The 19,153-nt window shown below is 42.2% G+C and overlaps 1 protein-coding gene across 1 annotated transcript in view; it reads left to right on the forward strand.

The window, feature by feature from the left end:
• DENND5B (DENN/MADD domain containing 5B) overlaps positions 1-19,153 on the forward strand; it is a 63,707-nt gene that overhangs the window by 23,531 nt on the left and 21,023 nt on the right. Inside the window, exons 5-8 of the mRNA XM_009995214.1 lie at positions 1,114-1,641; positions 3,036-3,267; positions 5,617-5,767; positions 16,251-16,344. Of these exons, the coding sequence (XP_009993516.1) occupies positions 1,114-1,641; positions 3,036-3,267; positions 5,617-5,767; positions 16,251-16,344 (1,005 nt within the window). The remainder of the gene's footprint in view (positions 1-1,113; positions 1,642-3,035; positions 3,268-5,616; positions 5,768-16,250; positions 16,345-19,153) is intronic.

The raw sequence follows: 19,153 nt of genomic DNA on the forward strand, positions 1-19,153 counted from the left end.
CCTGCTGAAAATTAACCATTTCAGAAAAGGAGGAAAATAAAGTCTTTCTGTTCACATGATCTGAAGATTAGTCTACAGTGTTTGGTGAGGAGTAAAGAACAGTAAAAGTGCCTTGGAGAAGGCAAAGGAGCTATGCTAATGGCCAAGTCAGGCTAACAAAGACATGCTGCTGCCCTGTGGGTTCCTGCATCTCTTGTTCTGCAGCTTTACATCAGGATAAAACCCTTTGGACTTTAGCACCTTGGGAATCTGACCTGGTTTAAGATTTATTCAGCACAATGCACTCAGACAGAGTTTCAGATGTGAGCTGCAGTTCAGAAGATCAATTACTGTTTTTCATTCTGCTGTTATTCCTGAGGGTGCATTTGCAATTTAATTAATTTTTATGTAGGGTTCTTCCATCCCCCATTGACACTTTCCTAGTAAAAATATCAGCTCTGCGAGATTCATATCCTCACTTAGCTTTAATCTTATGGGCTGAGATCCATCTCCATTCGTAGCAAAGCTGTCTAAGAGCACTCTGCTTAAATCTCAAGCAGAGGAACTGCCAAGATTAAAAACCTCCATGGAAACAGGGGGTAGGGAGGAGTGGGGAAATAGGGCTTCAGTGGACAATACCAATGGATCCCAGTGGATTTGCATGGGACCCTCTTTTGTAGCATTGTTCATATAGCAGCAGCATCTTTCTCACTGAACATCTCAGTCCTTGGTAGCACATCTTCAGTGGCTTCCTGCTGTTGGATCCTGGTAAAATAAATGTACCCTTGACATGAAGTTACTCACACAAATACCATTCATGTGGGCTGAGAAGTGATACTAAACATCCAACAAGCTTCCTGCTGTGTCCTTGGCTGATCTGGGAGGGGATATCAAATCTGTGAGGTGAGAAGTTTGGGATCTCCAAGTCCCAGGAGAACAGGAGGAGGCAGGAGGCTCTATTTATTTGTTAAATCACTGCCATTCATTCCCCAGCTTTGCTGAAGTCTGAAATGTCACAGGCTAGACAACACAGCTTAAGTCTCCTGCATATGTGTGCTCTTGTCCTTTTGTCTGGAAGCATCCTAGGAAAACCAATTCAGCATCAAGAATCTGAAAATTTTATTTGTATTTCAGGCAAACTTGTGCTTTGTAGACATCGACAACCATTTCATCGAGCTGCCGGAGGAGTTCCCCCAGTTCCCCAACAAGCTGGAGTTTATCCAGGAGATCTCGGAGGTGCTCCTGCAGTTTGGGATCCCACCGGAGGGCAACCTGCACTGCAGCGACAGCGCCACCAAACTCAAGAACCTGGTTCTTAGCGACTTGGTGAACGACAAGAAGAACGGGAACATCCCCAGCAACGCACTCAACATGTATGAGCTGCTGAAGGGCAACGAGACGATCGCCCGCCTGCAGGCCCTGGCCAAGAGAACGGGTGTGACAGTGGAAAAAATGACCATCACTGCGGAGAAGGAGAAGGATGGGAAATTGCCCTGTGAGGAGGTGGAGCTGAGGGACTACAAACTGAACGTGCAGCTCCGGGAGGTGTTCGCCAACCGCTTCACGCAGATGTTCGCAGACTACGAGGCTTTCGTCATTCAGGCAGCCCCCGACATGGAGTCGTGGCTGACAAACAGGGAGCAAATGCAAAACTTTGACAAAGTAAAGATAGCTGTGTATTCATTTTTCCATCTGAAATTGCTTTTGGGAGGGAGGGAGAATAGCTACATGATGTAGATATAGCCTAGGTGTTCTTTGATCCACCGTTCATCATCTGCCTCACCAAGAGATTTGTCCATTTTGGTTAGAAAGGGCCCAAGCACCTGCCAGAGTAAATCGGTGCAGATCTGCTGAGCCAGGCAGAGCCATCTTGCCTTGTATGAACCACACTGGCTTTCCTCTGCCCAGCTGATGGGGCTTCTCCTGTGGGTTTGGTGGAAGGGTAGCTGTGGAATGTAACTTTTCAGAAAAATTGTATAACTTTTTATTTGTTTGCTGAGAGAAGAGGTGCACACAGGAGACAAAAAAAATACAACAAATCCAGTCTTTCATATTTCCTAACTTCACAGTAGAGGTTTTTGTTAATGGGCAGTGTTTTTCTGTAGAAGGCTACCACCTTGTTATGGCAGAAGAGTGCTGTTATGACTCCCTTGCAGTGTGTACACAAGAGTGAAAAGGAAGCTGAGATTAGAAATTAGGATATAAAAAGACTGTTGGCCTGCAAAAGGAATGAGAAACATTTGGAAGCTTGCACTGTTTTTATTTCTGAATGACATTGCAAAGTAGATAGCACTTACTGCTGTCAATTTTTTTCAGATGCCAGTCTGTTTCCAAGGGGAATGTTAGAGGGATAAACAGTCAGGAACAGACTGAATATTGATCTGAGTCAGTTTTTGATTTAAAAAAAGTGCTGCCATGCCTTTTTGTTCTTCTTGTTTGCATTCAGGTGTTGAACAAGTGCAGCTTTCAGAGAGGAGGTTGTTTAGGCCACCTCTGCTAATAATTCTACAATAAAATGGGCTGTTATGGTTAGTGCTTTCAAAGCTCAGAGATTTAGGCACACACTCATATTTAATTGGAAATTCATTACTAATTGCCCTGCTTAACTTCAAAGAGCATTAGCTGAAGAGCACTTTGCACCCTTTGATATGGAGGACACCTTAAGTGATCTGGTCTCAAGCAGGGATGCACAGACCAGAGGTCCTAAGTGGGCACACGTGGTGGTGGTGGTGGCCTGTGGGTTGCACAGGGCTCATTCCTGCAGGTTGTAGCTGCTAGGCTGCTTTGAAAATGCTGGCAGTATGGGCACTACTTTGGTAACTCCATATTCCTTTTTCTTGAGCTGTCACAAAGCCTCCTAACCACTTAATTTCTCACAATTCTGACCAAAGAGGTGACCTGTGAGCCAAGTCCCTTCATAGATAGATTCACACCTCTCCAAGAGGTGTTCCTGTGGTGGGGAAGCCTTGTCCAAGCCTTCCTATTGGCTGCTGGATCAGTTCGTAGTGTCTATGCCAGGTGGGAATGTGGCACTAATGAGCTGTTCTGTATTTCAGGCTTCCTTCCTTTCGGACCAACCCGAGCCTTATCTCCCATTCCTTTCACACTTCATCGAAACACAGATGTTTGCAACCTTCATAGACAATAAAATAATCTCCCAGTGGGAAGAGAAAGACCCTTTTCTACGAGTTTTTGACTCCCGAATTGAGAAAATACGGCTATACAATGTCAGGGCCCCTGCGCTGCGGACATCCAACTATCAGAAATGCAGCACTTTGAAAGAAGCAGGTAAGTTCAGATGGGCTAGTAAAATATTCAAAAGTACAATGTCAGCCACAAAGAAATACAGGTCCTCCATCACATGAGCATTGCAGCTGGTAAGGCAGTCCTAGACTCTTGGTTTCCTTATTTTCCCAGGACAAAAACTTCAGTGTGCTTTGACATGCTAAATACAACAGCAGCGTTTACCTTCCCTTCGAGCTCTCCTAGGCTGGTGCTTTTAATAAGCACAAACCTGACTGTGGAGCTGGGCCCAATGTTTCTGATTCCAGGCAGCTCCTGCTCCATTGCTGGGAGAGCTTTCCTTCACTGTAGTAGTGGGACCAGTGCCAGCCACACTTAAGAGCTGAGCCCTGGTGTCTGCTCCACTGGTCTCATCTCCCCTTTCTTGTAAAAAGACCTTTCTTTTTTTCCCCTTACACCACTTGGTTAGAGGAGTGGGGAGTGCCGGGGATCAAATCCTGTGTGGCATATTTAGTAGTTCCAGCAATAAATGCAAACAATACTGCATGTACTAAAGATTTGGATAATTTTTTTTCCATTACAGTCACAGAATGCCTTTTCAAGTTATACTTGAGTTTCTTACTGTGCAAGTATTTATTTCATTTCCAAGTAATACAGGGAAATTATACTCTTAAATTGGCTGAGAAACATAGTAATGAACTGGGGAAAACACATTTCTCATGGTGTTTTTGTTTGTTGTTGCTTTTTATTTCCTTGAGAGTGTTTTACTTGTTAATGTCACAGAAATAGAAATCCTGTGTCAGCTTAAATTTTCTGTTTAAAACCAATTCTAATTTGCAGGTCGACTGTCTATTCAGCGTCTAGTTTTGATAGATATTGTGGCACCAGAACCTCATTTTCTGTCTTGTGAAAAGCAGCAAACTGATAGTAATACCAACTTTCTTTTGTATTTACCATTCACAATATATGTGACCCTTGCACAGATCCAGCACCTGTTTGTTTAACCTACTATTTTTTTAACACTTCAAACCCTCTGACCTCACAGTATCCAGCCCTTTTTTTCCAAAATAAAAACATAGGAAGTGTTTTTATATTTTTTTTTTAGAGAGAGGGGACATAAAACTGCCAAGTTTCTAATTATAATGCATGTAAATCTTATGACAGTTTCTTACCCATCACAGTTTTATAAAATAGGAAATGAGTTCTGTGTTGTTCTTGACAATTGCAAAATGGATTTAGATTCCACATATTTAATATTTATTCATTAGCTATGATAAGCTGGAAAGAACAGGCCTGCCCATTAACGGATGGGCTACAACAAGTTGAATATTAAAGTTGCTAATTAAATGCTGATTTCCCCGAACACCTCTGTTCTCCTCTCACTCCCAGTGCATCTGACTTAGTGTTGAGAGGGTGACAGATTTTATTTTCATCCTGCTTGCAATTTGAGATTAAATCCTTGTGTCCTTGAAGCAAACACCTGAACTGCATTAGTCTCAGTGGAGCCATGATTCCTGGGGAGCCCTCTCCAGTCTTGCTGTAGCCTCCTCCGTTTCCAAGCATCTGTTCATCTTTTTGATGCTGCTCAGGCCTTGCTGCTGTTAGCTGTGCTTTTTAAAGGCCTGGCATCCATCAATGGCGTATCTAGTTTCAGGAGGAGGATCATTATAGGTGCCAGATGTTTGCAAAACTCCAGTATCACCCCCTGTGCATCAGGCCAAGGAGATATGTCCAGGGCAAAGTGAGTTGCCCAGCACCACAGAGGGTTGCAGCCAGCCTCAGAGGTCTTCATCCTGCCAACGGGGCATTGAAATTGCAGGGCTCTTGCCAGCTAATTTTTACAGGGGCATGTAGCAATAAGATGAGGGGTAAGGGTTTCAACTTGAAAGAGGGTAGATTAGGTTAGACATTAGGAGGACATTCTTTAGCGTGAGGGTGGTGAGACACTGGCACAGGTTGCCCAGGGAAACTGTGGATAGCTCATCCCTGAAGTGTTCAAGGCCAGGTTGGATGGGGCTCTGAGCAACCTGGTCTAGTGGGAGGTGTCCCTGCCTGTGGCAGGAGAGTTGGAACTAGATGATCTTTAAGGTCCCTTCCAACTCAAACCTTTCTATGATTCTATAACTCATTGTCCCCTGTAAATACCTGTGTGTTTAACAGCTAACTCGCCTGTGCTAATACTGGCTGTATTGGGTGAAAAACTGAATGCAAAATAACAAAATAACAGCAGAGACGTTTCCTCACTTCTGTAAGCAAGAGGTTTCTGGGTCTAAAATCACTGTTTAACAACTTAGAGGGTTTATCAGGGATCAGAGCATGACCACACTTGTTGTTGTAGCCCATGTCTTCAGGTGGTTTGCTAACATGGTGTTCACCTGTGACTGTAACTTGCAGCCCAGTCCATCGAGCAGCGGCTGATGAAGATCGATCACACAGCCATCCACCCACACTTACTTGATATGAAGATTGGCCAAGGAAAATATGAACAAGGATTTTTCCCAAAGTTGCAATCAGATGTCCTGGCAACGGGACCCACCAATAACAAGTAAGCACCGGTTTTATTTTCTGGATTTGAAAGCAGGTTTGTCATATCATTGGACAGAAGTCCAATTTTGGATGGATGCTGGCAACTCATTCCATTTCTGGTTTGTATGGGCTGCAGTTTTTTAAGTTATAGCCATGGTTTGGGTTACATCAGAAAGTGTTAGGTCTGGTTTTGGGAAGATTCCTCAGTGCTGGTTTCTGTTGAGTGGTACATACTGTGCCTTCTGATGCATATTTTTATTTTTATCATTGCCATAATAAATTTAAAATTAATTTCTTCACTGTTTGCTCTGAATAAGATAATTTGGGAACCTGAGCTAAAATTCAGATTCTGAAAGAAATTTTGGTATTGAAGCCTCTACACCATGGTGCAGAATGAAATTCATGCCTACACTGTTCCTTTTTTTTTTTTTTTTGTAGCTGTTACTACGTGACCCAAAAATTTGTATAGCTTCCTTTTAGTTTCCATGTTCGAATAACCTGGAAGAATAATTCAGTGAGAGTGGACAGTATATGGTTTGTACCCATACTGCTCTTTTGTGTCTGGTATGGTTTTGTAGGACACTTAGATATGAAGGTAGGCGTGCCTATAGCTGTGGACTCAAGCATGTTATTTCATAGTTGACCTAATGTAAAATGTGAACCTGGAGCAACTAATACACTTCACAAATATATAGTTATGATATAAAGTAAGTGTTGCATCTTACTTAATTTTTGTCTTCCCCTGACGTCTAGGAAAGAGGGGAAAATATCTGTGCATCAGTGATTACTGCTTCCTGAAATTACTAGCTCAGACCCCAACTTGCAATCTTGGTGGTAGGTCAGGATGGAGCACAGCTAAATCTGAGAGCTCTGAAAGCTAGCTAGCTCTTGCTTTAGAAAAGTGTTCACAGATGCTGCTCTGAGCTTCTATATGAGGTGCCCATTCAATTCTCTTTATACACCTTTTGTGCACCTCAGTGCTAGCTAATCCCTTTTTAATAACCTACCAGGAATAAGACTTGCAAATAATAAAATAAGAGATCTTTAAGCACTGAATTACAATGTTTAAAGAATTACAATTCTTTAAAAGAAATTTTAAAAATAATAAATAAAAATATTAATGTGTATTTCAAAGTTCCTTTGTTTGCAGTCTTCTTGCAAACCAAAACAAAAGTTTCTGGGTCATGTTTCCTTGAGGAAAGGAGGATTTCTTCATTGTGTGGGATGCTGTGTATAGGAGTCTGCTTCTTATCCTTATGGTGGGTTTCAGTTTTACAGTGTCAGCAGCAGTGTGAGCTTGCCCAGCCTGCTCAAAGTTGCTTATATCTTCTGGCTCTGTTGCAGAATCTCAGTGAATCTATGAATAAGCATCAAATTAAAAATAGTTTTCCTTATGCCTTTGAGATGTTTCTGTTAGATATTCTAAAACATAACTTTAATTCCTTGAGTGATCATTTTGACTTAGGCAGCTGGTTTTGGTCTTCAAATTGCAGCATGTTTCAGAATTTTCAAGTACCAAAATCCCATTACATTTGTGGTGTCAAAGTGACAAATGCTTGGAATTCCTCCAGCTGTATATTGCCAAAAAGGTTTATAATTGGAAAATCTCAAGACCATCTGTTTATATCTTTCTGCTTCCTGACTTTTTATGTGTGAGCATCTGAGAGGACTCTCATTTAAGACATGTAATTCTGCTGAATTTACACCCACGTATAAAAAAGATAGCCTTTTCATGCTCTCTGCAAATACATCATCATTCTTTTGACCACAAAAATCAGTTGAAGGATAGCAATCCATCAATTTTAATTTCCCAGTGTATGCCTCTTAGAGGTGTCTTATGCTTGCATTTGGGACCAGGGGTGGAGGAGGAGAACATTTCAGCTCCGTTCCCCAGCACTTCACATGTGGCTGTTGTGTATGTTCATAAAGTCAACACAAAGGATATTGCTGTGCAGACCAACATTATTTTTGCAGAGCACAGTTCTACACAGCAAATTTTGCCTTGAGTGTTGTAAGTAAGTGGATTTGCAGGAGGGAGGAAAAGAAATCAATCCCATGTTTTAATGAAAACCCATCACAGAATCACAGAACTGTCAAGGCTTGGAAAGGAACTCTAGAGATCATCTAGTCTAACTCCCCTGCTAAAGCAGGATGGCCTAGAGCAGGACTGCATCCAAGTGGGTTTTGAATGTTTCTATATATATTTTGAATAACTGTTCCCTTCCTGTAGCCAGGTGCACTGCCTGGTGGTTACAGGGCTGTCATATATATATAAATGTATCTGAATGAGAAATATAGTGCAAAGACCAAGCACTTTTAGTTTGCTTAGTCCTTGATCCTCTGTGTGATCACAGAAAACCGTGTTGCCTAGACAGGCTGAAATTCTATTTGGAAGAGGAGTTGCCTGGCTCTCTGGCTTGCAGGGCACAGAGATCAGGGCTTGGGAATGCAGGGAGGGTAGTCAGTCACTTTGGATTACTTCCATCTAACTGCAGCTGGAAACAAGTGTTGATCATATTACCACGTGTAAGTCTTAAAACACCCAAGTCTGTCACAGAAGCAAAGTCTGATGCTGTTTCATCTGTCACCCTGCAGCCGTGCTGGGCAGCAGGCCTTGGCCCACTTCTGTCACTCTGCTGCCTCCTCCTACTTTCCCTCTCGGGTGTCCTCTCAGGGAGTGAACCTGTGCTCCTCTGGTCGCAGGCAGTGTCACATTTCTTCCTGCTTTCTCTCATCTGCTTGGTCATTTGTGGGTTGGGAAAGCCTCCTTTCACATTGGCTTCTATTCTGGCTGGACTGCACATGCACGCGTGGTGTCATTAAGGCTTGTCTTTACCTTTGTGGTGGTAAGAAAATGTTGACTACTTCAGCTAAGCAAGAACTTCACTGAAAACAACTCCAAACTGCACTTGGCTAAAAATAAATCTGAAGTTTAAAAACCCAACAAATTAAAAATAAACAAACAACAACAAAAATGAAAAAGAAAAAAAAAACACAACAAAAAACCTCCAACAAGCTCCCCCCCCAAAAAACCCAAACCAAACCAAAACAAAACAAAACCCAAACCAAGCAGCAAAAAACCAACAACAACAAAAATTGAACACCAAAAAAAAACCACCACCGCAAGACCTCACCTCCATAAACTGAAGTAGAGGCTCCAGGTGTACAGGTTCCCTTATGATCTTTTTGACCAAAACTGCCAGAACATCAAAATAAATTAACTGCAGAATCTGCAGATCTAAACTTAAGCAAAATATGATAACTATTGTATCCAAGTATTCCTAGAAATTAAAATAAACGTTTTTTTTCTGTAAGCAAAGAGTGATTCATCCCAGCGAACAGCAATTTAAAAAAAAAGCCAAGTCAAAAAGAACACCCCACCCAGTTCTGTCCCCTGTCCCATCAAGCAGCAGTGGCCCACTTGCAGAACTCCCTCTGCACTCATCACCTGTGACACAGCCCCCAGGTCATGGGAAAGCCTTCTAAACCTACAGGGAGCAGCTGAACCTCTGGGTTCAGAAATGGCCCATCCATGCTGCTGGGACCATGTAAAGCAGTGACTTCTGCAAAAGTCCTCCTAGATGGAGTCCCAGGAGAAAGCAGGCTGTGGTCCCTTAGGCAGTTTGTTTATCTGGAAATGAGCAGGACTTTCCGGAGTGCTCCTTTCCTTTTTCAAACCCCAGCGACACGTTGTGGTTTCTGCATGTTCCCCTTTTCCTTCCCCACGTGTTTTCTGCCACGCTTTTAAAAACTGTAGCTGGGACTCTGCTAGCTGATGCCATCTGCAGTGATGAAGGAAAGGAATTTGAATGACAAAAAGCTGAGCTACATAAACATTTCATGGTTTTTGATTAGCTAATTGTTAAATTAGGGTAAATATGCTTGCAGTGCAAAATTAAAACAATGAAACAAGCTGTGTTTTCAATCTAATTGATTACCTTATAACTTAATTTGTACTAAGAAGCTTAATAAATGAGATTAAATATTGCAGAGGAAAACACTGATTGCACACTAAGCATGGGAATATATTTGCACTCTGGCAATTTGCAGTGAATGCCTGCTAAGAGCAACTGAACTGATAGTTTTTTTCTTGAATTCTTTTCATTTTCAAAGGAAGGTTTTGCTTTGTATGCATCTACAAAATGTCTTAAATTATCCTTTTTTGCCTTTCTCTTTTTTAAGTCCTGTTTTCACCACCTTCTTTATCTGCTCCCTGCTTTCCTCCTTGCTTCCTCTCCTGACCAGCCTGTTTCCTCTTTCCTGCCATGTCACCTCTCTCCTGAGCCCTCTCTCTTGTGCCTCAGCTTCCTGTGAGCTTCATGCTTTTGACTGTTCTTTGTGTCCTATCTGACCTGCAGTGATACTCCCAGGAGGGCACAGTCCAAGTCTTCCAAGCACAGATCCTGCTGCACTCTCCCTTCTACCTTTAGGCTTTAGCTAAGTGATATGTTGTTCTAACCCACAAAGCAGATTTGAAAAGAACTTGTTCGCTTTCTCCAGGCATTTGTTCCTGTGCTGTGTTTTGCTGACCTCACCGCTGTGTCAGTGCTTATTTGTTAAAAATCATGCATTAGGAATGTACTAACTCGGTTCACTTCTGTGCTCCAATTTGCAGCACAACTTGTGTGGGCACTGTCCTGTGGCCTCTGTCACCCACACCCCCCTGCCCCCTTCAAATTCTGAACTGCCCAGGGTTTATCTGCCTGGTGCTCTCATTGTCCTGAATTTTAAGTAAGACTACTGTTTACATATTCATGAACAGTAATATCAGTGTATGTTTTTCAAGAAAATATCATATATATACACATATAATGTGGTCTGTCTATTGTACTAAGTGCTTCATATTATATGTGCTTTTCCATCTCCCTACATGGTGGGCACTGTTGTAAGTGTCTGTCTTTGATGAAGCTTTTTTTTGTCTCCCTCAAGTAGTATAGAATAGGATCTCTGCAATGCATCTAAATGAGTGAGAAATGAGTCAGCAATGAGCCATCCACACACACAACACTGGTGTTATTTAACTTTGTGAGTAATAAAGTTCACCTTTTAGGTATGAAAATCTGAAGCAAGCAGTTACTATACATTAGGTAATGTAATATAGCAAACCAGTGACAGGTATAATAAAAATATTAACAACTTGTGTTTCAATACAATACTTTTCAAGAATAAAGTGTGACTGATGATCTGTGCTTAAAAATGGTTTTTGAAATAGAATCATGTGCTATGGGGACTTGGAACCTGGTGGGTGAGGTTCCTGAATGCCAGTCCTCTGCTCAACTGGCGCAAGGGGGTAAAATGACAATTAACTTACTTGAGTTAATATATAACTTTAAAATAGCTATGCAGAATTGAAGTTCACAGGGGAAGAATGTGTCGAATCCTTACGTCCTCTATTCTGTTTGCTCTCCCCTGTACAGTGTCACTGTCTCAAAGGAGTCTGCAAATTAAATACCCCTTAGGACGGTGGTGTGTCGGGGCTTAGGGGGTGATGCTGGCAAATTGCTACCACTGTTCCTTGCAGAGGAGGACAGTTGAGGGTACCACTCTTTTCAATCACTTGTATTTCTGTAATCTGACAAGACAGCCTGTCAGTGTAAGACCACTCTCTGCAAGGCATTTTGCTTGTTTTTGTCCACCTGATCAGCAGTTTAAAAGCTTTCCTCTTCAGCCCTACAGCAGAGGTGGTAAAAGGTGCATTAGTGTCTATTTGAGCCTTTGTCCTCCTTACCATGGAGGAGGAGTGTGTGCAGAGCAGATGCAGAGCACAGAACCTCTGTCAGCCCATCTGTGATCAAGTGGAGCTTGGGTTTGACCTTCCCTTTAATTTATTCGTTCTGACATGTGTTTGACTTGGACTCTCTGTGTAGTCCCACACTAACTATTTCGAATCCAGTCTGTGTGTATTTAATGTGTGCAGGCTGCCTGCATGTGTTAGGAGGATTTGTTTGAGGCACAGAACATGCTAATTTGTGAATACAGAAACACAGTCAGATAGCTCCTCTGATGGAAGTACACAGGTAGAAGATGTATTGCCATCGTGACAGACCTAAATACCTGTCGGCATTAGAAGATTTATGTCTATATGAGGAGATTTAAGTTCTGTCCTGTAGCCAAGTGCATTTGTCTCCTTCCTTGTCTCTGTTATCATTGTAAATAGATTGTAAATTATGGTAGTGACTTGCAATATTGGTTGAATCAGTCTGCGAATTTAGTTCTCTAGCAGCATGTTGCAAGTATTACAGTATATATCTTGCTTGTTTCACCCATGTCTGGTTCAGGTAGATATTTCTTCACTTCTCCATCTAGCTTTAAAAGGGGGTGGGAAGGAAATGAAGGTTTTAAAATCCTGTAGATGAGGTACTTCAGGACATGCTCTAGCAGGCATTTTTTAATTTTTTTTTATTATTTTTGAGGGGGTGGGCTGGTGACTGAGGGGGCATTGATGGTTGAATGTGGTGATCTTAAGTTTTTTCTAACCATGACAATTCTGTGAGGAGAGAGAGATGTACGTATGGTTGCAGTACAACATGGTCAGTCCCTGGTGTGAGGCTGCTGTATTCCCTGGTTGGTGTCTGACAGCTCAGCTTTGATGCCAACTACCTTACCATTTTTATTACAGAAATGAAGCATCACAGGTTAAGTACCATCTTTTCCAAGTGTCACCTTTACATTTTCTCCAGCTTCTGCAAACCTGTTCCTGTGCCTGTTGACCTAATCTGATATTAAACAATACTGACTTCACTGTCTTCATGTTAAAAGGGTCTTAGTTGGAGGTGTCTTTATTCCATTTCTCTATACTGAATAGAGCACAGTCTTCCCTGGTCCCTCCTCTGAAATAACAGGACTTTTTTGCAGTCCCTGGAGGTGAAGAGCATTCATCTTTGGACGTGGGAGTTAGATATGGGCAGACTACCAAAATGAGCCTTTTATCCTTTCTCCACATAGGCAGCTCATCCCTGGGCTCTCAGCATCACAGTGCCTGAGCTGTAGCTGCTTCATCCCCAGAGACTTGGTGCTTGTAGCAATGCCTTTACTGTGAGGAATAAATTAAACATGCCAGTAGTCCATGCTCATGGCTCTACAGGCAACAAATAGAGGGGGAGAAAGGTCAGGGTCAGGGAGTAGTACCTGAGCAGCATCTAGGCTGGTCAGCAGTGCTGTGGGTGCTCTCAGGGGCTTGGAGCTCATCCCCCCAAGGTAGGGACCAGCCAGAAGGACTTAGTCTCCTCTGTCATCTGCTCCACAGGGACATGGGCAGTAGTGGTTTTGCTAAAAGGCCCAAGAGTAAGAGCTGGAAACAAGCAGGCATTTGCTCACATGAGCACAGCTTTCCTTGCTGCTTTGGCAGCACTAGGGCTGAGGTGTGAATAAGGCAGCAGCTGATAGTAGGACCACGAGAGGCACCTGCAAGGGATTTTGGCAACACAAGGGACATTATTTGGCCACTTGGGAGGGCTTTTACTCACTCTTAGAATCACTTTGAGAGACCAAAGGGAGAGGAAGAGTAATTTAAAATATGATCTCTGCTGATAGGGGGGTGGGAGGAGTCAGGCTATTGCAATACTGGAGCATTATTTGGGGGAAATTCTATGTGGCCCAGTAAAGAAAAGGCATTAAAAGATTTAGCTGCTTAATCCTGCTTATCTGCTTGTTAGATCTTTACAAAATGTCCCGGAGAGATTCAGAGCAGCATCCAAATGCAGAGACCTCACCCAGTGCCCCAGCAGCTCCCTCTTCCCTAGCTTAGAGGCCAGGAAAGAGGGGGCACACAGCTCTCTGCTTGAGTAATCAGTCCAGCTGATAAGCAGCAGTCTTTTTTCATAAATGGCCACTGATCTCTATGTTTGTATGCTGGAAATGTTTAAATATTTCTTTAATAATTATGTGGAGAATGATCTGTGCCTTCTCCCAGATGGAGTACAAGGCTGGAATTAACTGAAAATGTTTTAATGATGATGTATTACATGTAATTATTCTGTGGCTTTCATTCTGCTTTCACCTTTGGTGAGACATGTTCCTTCATAGGACACTTGTAGCAATTTTTAAACCTTCCAGTAACTTCAGAAACACAGGTGGAGAAGAATATTATGTGGGTAATAGCTGATCTGTAACTTTCCAATGTATTATCTGCATTCTCTTGTGTGCAATGTAAGTGTGGTACTAGCTTACAGTATTAGGGAAAGTCTCCAGAGCCAGGTAGCTAAAATCACTTTTACATTTGCTGTCCTCTCTTCGATGGGGTGCTTTTTCTGCTGCATTTCTGCTTGTTGAGATTATTAAAACGTAGGGGTTTTTTTCCCCCTTCTTAGTCATCTGAGGCCTCGGATGTTGCTTCTTAAAAAAAAAAAAAAAAAGAAGTGGTGACTCATTAAACTCATGGGCTGTGTATTTTTAAGACTTCTGAGGAGGTGCAAAGACACTTATGTCAGTAATGTATTCCACTGAGAAGGTATCAGTCATTGCTGTGCAGACACCTATTATGCTGTTTTGTTGCCTTACTAGACACTTGAGGCTACATTGCTTTAGAAATAAATTTCCTGTGACATTGCATGGCGAGGTGCTGAACCATAATTGCATGCAGACCCAGGTGTTTATTTCTTCCTTTGTACTTGTTTTCTTGACATTATTTGGGGGGTAGGAAGGGACTTCAATTGGATGATAAAAGGTGTAGTTCTTGTAAACATTTTCCATTTTTTTTCTGTGCAGATAGTAAAAATTTGATCTTTGGTTGCCTCAGTGGAGATAGTTAGGCACATGTATGCAAAGTCTATCTCTTTGGAAGCAGGAGGGTTTGCTTATCAGGGGTCACATCCCAGCACTTCTCTTGGGCCAGGTTCCCTGCCCTGTGCACCCCTGAGCGTTTGCTGGGCATGTCAGGACCCAAGTCCAGCTCTGTGCAAGGGTTTATGCCTCCAGACATGTATGTGCCTACATATCACCAGCTGAAACTCCTTCCCATAACAGTTTAGATCCCAGATCCTATTTGTATATTTCTGCTGTTTAGGGTGCACACAGAAAAAGATGGGTTTGGGATCTGGAGACTGATATCCCTGCCAAAACCACCTGTTGTGGAGGGGCTCACCAAGCATGCACTTCTGTCTTTGATGTGGGCACTCCAGGTTTCCCTCTGCAGAGATCTATCAAAGGCAGAGGACCCAAATCCCCAGGGGCTCTGCCTGTCAATCACAGCTCGTGTAGAAACAGCCATGTCACAGCAGTTGTTCTGGCGTGGTGCCCAGCATGGACATTTCTCTCTGGAGTAGAAGGGCCAGGATGGAGACAGGTTTTGGAGGGTGCCTTTGACTCAACTACTGAGGCTGGAGATTGTGGGGTGTTATTTTCTTGGTCCTTTTTTTTTTTTTCTTTCAGAAACAGATGGCTTCATGAGGCAACTGAAAGGCTATCCACTTAAAAACTTTTATTTAATACTGTATTTAAAAGATACTTTTACCTTTAATAAACACAACCACAATAATTAATATCATTCTGAAGATGTAGCCTTCATGTGCACTAAGATACTTATTTTTAATGCTTCATAGGTTGTTTTATACAGTGTTATGTCAGCTTTTTTATAAATAATGTATTAACTTATTTATTCGCTGCACCAGTTGAACATTTTTGTTTTCAAGGATTTGAAAGAACACTATGATATTTTTAGAAACCCTACAATCAGGCTAGAAATTCCTCAGGACAGTTACCTTGTTTTGTTATAGTATCTGGCATAAAGGAGGTCAGACACTTGAGGGCTTTAAGCTTGCTCAGTTTCAAATGTTGTTACCAAATGGCTGCTTTCAGGAAACAGCTTCAGATGAGGAAAAAATTCAACTAGACATACATGAACACATAGCAAAAAGTACAGACGTTTTGTGGTGTTTAGAAACCCAATGCAAAAAAAAAAAAAAAAAAAAAAAAAAGGTGAAGATAGCACCATGATTAATCCCAGTAAGTCAATATCATTTATAACCTTTAAATGTAGGTGCATCCATTATCACAGTAATTACTATTGCAATGACAAGGTTCTCTGAAATAATTCCTGGAAGTACCACAGAAAGTGGATCAAGGAAAAGTACCAACCCTCACAAAAGAGGAAAATTTTAGAAGTTGTTACTTAAAATACCTCATTGTATTTTGTTTGTGCCTACTGCCACCACTTTTACCAAACTTCAGCAAATGCATCAGACAGGAGCAGTGTTGGGTAGCTTAGTGCAATGGTTTTCCTGGTGGTGGAATGATCTGCACTTGGGTAACACAGGAGCTCTCACTGCAGACCCTGGCAGGCAGTGGGCACATTTCCATTAGGACTTTCATCCCTCAAGTGCTCACTGGCCTGTCACCCCACAGGCGTTTTCCCACGGGGAGGTCATGCACCAGCAATCTCCAAGTTTGCACCCTTACTTTTCCCACTGGAGACCTCTCAGATGTCCTCTGGCTCCCAACCCCAGCTTTCCCTCCTGGTATTCTTTCTGCTCACGTGTGTCTCCCCTTCCTGTCTGACTCCCCAGCCGCTGGGCCAGCCGCAGCACCACGGCGCAGCGGAGGAAGGACCGTCTGCGGCAGCACTCGGAGCACATCGGGCTGGACAACGACCTGAGGGAGGTAGGTGGCATCAGCTGTGGGTGACATGCCCTTGTGATCCAGGAGGTGAGACAAACGGTGTGGTGTTCCTTGGGAAAGTTTTGTTGCTACCGTAAGGTTTCCATGGGTCTCTGCAGCCATTTCGTTTAGACGCTGCTTGACACAGATGCCTGTGTACCTTGTACAGCTTCAAAGCACAGAACAGAAATAAAATGCTTGTATTCTTTTGGAATGAGACAGCCCCTTTGACGTCAGGAAAATGGCTTGTTTGCTGATTTAGACCCTGGTTGTGTAATTGCATGCAGGGAGCAGAGCCCTGGTGCCTGCCTGGGTGCAGCTGCCAAGCTCTGGGCAGGGTGAAGGTCTCTGCAAAAGTCACATCCTTGAATAAATGTCAGCACTGTAGCAGAGAAGGAGGCAGGACTTTTCTTTTTCTAAAGGAATTGTTTTTCCTCTCTCTCTTATGTAGATTCCTGACATGAGTAAGTCCATTTGAAAGGTTAAGACCTTGGGGCCTTTTTATGCCTAGAGCTTGGAAACTCCCATGCATCTTGTAAATGTCAGTCCCACACACACATTTCTTTCCCATCTTTTCAGTTTCTCATCCTTCATTAAATATTTTCTGCCTTATTTTTCCACTGATGTCCTTGTGCTTCTTTTGTATGTCACTAGCAAAAATAATTCATGCTGTTTTGTGGTAAAGCCTGCTGAATGATGTTGGCTGTTTTTGGCTTTTGTGCTCTGAAAAAACCTAAGTGGATGAGTGGACTCTTGAACCACAGTTTCAAACAATGTTTCATGGAAACACAGCAAAATAGCACTTGTACATGTTGCTGTTTTTGCTAACGTGGCTTTGCAAGTATATTTTAAAGATTGCCTCATGTGCCTATCTCAGCAGAGCCTTTTCTATACTTTGTCATATATTTTGTTTTCTTCTTTATTCTTTTTTTCTGGCTGTGGATCATATGCATGCTTCTTTTGCTTTGTCTCCTCTTTCTTTCTGGCTGTTCTGCCATTGGGTTATCTGCCTCCTCTTAGCCATCGGAGGAGCTTTTGCTTCGCCAGAACTCAATGGCCTTCTGGGAGTGGGATCAGGGACCTCCCCCTCCTGCACGGCCTCCTAAAAAATCCTTCTCTGAATGCTGCCTGGTATGTTTTAGTTTTTTCTTGTTGAAAGCTGCTTTTGAGATGTTGTTAGCATGAGGAACTGCTCGTTGCTGCTTCTTGACCCTCTCCTTTTCTCATAGAGTAGGAGCTTGTGAGTGCTTGTAAGTGTGGTTATAATCAGAAAAGTAGCTGGAAATCAGCTCTAGGCTTCCATTCCAGCTCCCTGGCAAATGTGACAGCTCCAAGGCTGAAAGTTTAAAATTCTTTGGTTTGTTTTTTTCCCATGTTTCTCGCCTGATCATTCAGCTTACAGCATCCAATCTAAAAAGCATTGCTTTCTGGCTGCTGGATCATAGCATCCCAGTGTGGGAGTGGATGGTGGTGTGGGGATGCTGATGAACAGACAAAGGGCAATCCATTGGATCTTTCGTCCCGCCCTTATTTATTCTCTTGAACTTAAAAGAGTTGGGGTTTTTTATTTTAGTAGAATAACAAGACACACAATGAATAGAGTAAGGTTTTCCATGTTTTGTACTCTTCAGACTATAACCGCGCTTCACGTTTTATTCATCCCTTTATGTTTTAAAGAAATATTAGATTTCTTAATTATGTATTCCTTGTACGACTTTTTCTCTGCTTTGTTGCTAATTTTTGCACCAAGTTAGATAGAAGTCACTTGTGAGATTGCTTGCTGAAAACACACTTTCCTCATCTGTGATTTTTTTTTTTTTATTCCCACATACAGTTTTTCAACTGTTTTTAAGTCCTTTTGGTATCAGTGAAAATGTAATTACCCAGCTGAGCACTTTTGTTGAACACAGCTGTCCATGGCAGAACCCAATGTTCTTGTCTGACCTGTGGGACTGATGTTAAGTGGTTCATATCCTAATTTTGTATTGGAGAAGAAATCCAAACGTGCCAAAAAAACTGTACTGCCCCATTACCAAAAAAACCACTAAAAACAAAACAAAAAAACAGTGAGCAATTTCCATTAACTTCAATGTGTTTAGGTTTTGCTTTCGTGAAATACATGTTTTTCTCCTCAGACAGAAAGCTCTGACAATGCAGCAGCTGCAGTGTCCTCTCTGTCCCCCAGGAAACCCAGCCAGCAGCAGTGCCAAGTCACTGGAGGGGTGTGATCTGCTCCCCTCAGGGGAACAGCAGTTGTTCTCACATACTGTCCCCCAAAGAGGCAGGGTCAACTGGATAAAAACACACTATGGAAATGGAGCACTCCCAGGCAGAGCTATGAGCACTGTTCTTCAAGACTTTTTAATTTGGCAACATTGTATTATTTTAATCTTTTTTTTAAAAAAAAACTTTCTTAATAATTCCTGGGCAACTTTTTTTATAGGCTTCAGATTTGCACACCTAAATGTGGCCACCTTCTTAGCTTTGCTCTGCACGTAGCCCTCTCTCTGGTATTGGGGGCAGAGGACACAGTGATTGGTTTGGGGTTTTTTGCTTAACAAAAAAAACCCCAAACCAAACAATAAAAAAGCCCTAAACAAAAAGGCAGTGAAGAAATAAGGATTAAGAGTCTTTTATTACAGCTTGGATCCTTTTTTTTTAAAGAGCACACCAATTTTTATCCTTACTTCTCAATTACCACCACACAGTAAAAATACGAATGATCCTAAATGTTGGATTCATTTAAAACAAGCTTCACTCTAATTAAGAAGTTCACTGAGAATAAAATCAAGTCTGTTTTCTTTTTTTTTCC

The sequence above is a fragment of the Chaetura pelagica genome, unplaced genomic scaffold, assembly GCF_000747805.2.
Source record: "Chaetura pelagica isolate M959 unplaced genomic scaffold, ChaPel_1.0 scaffold343, whole genome shotgun sequence".
Taxonomy (NCBI): domain Eukaryota; kingdom Metazoa; phylum Chordata; class Aves; order Apodiformes; family Apodidae; genus Chaetura; species Chaetura pelagica.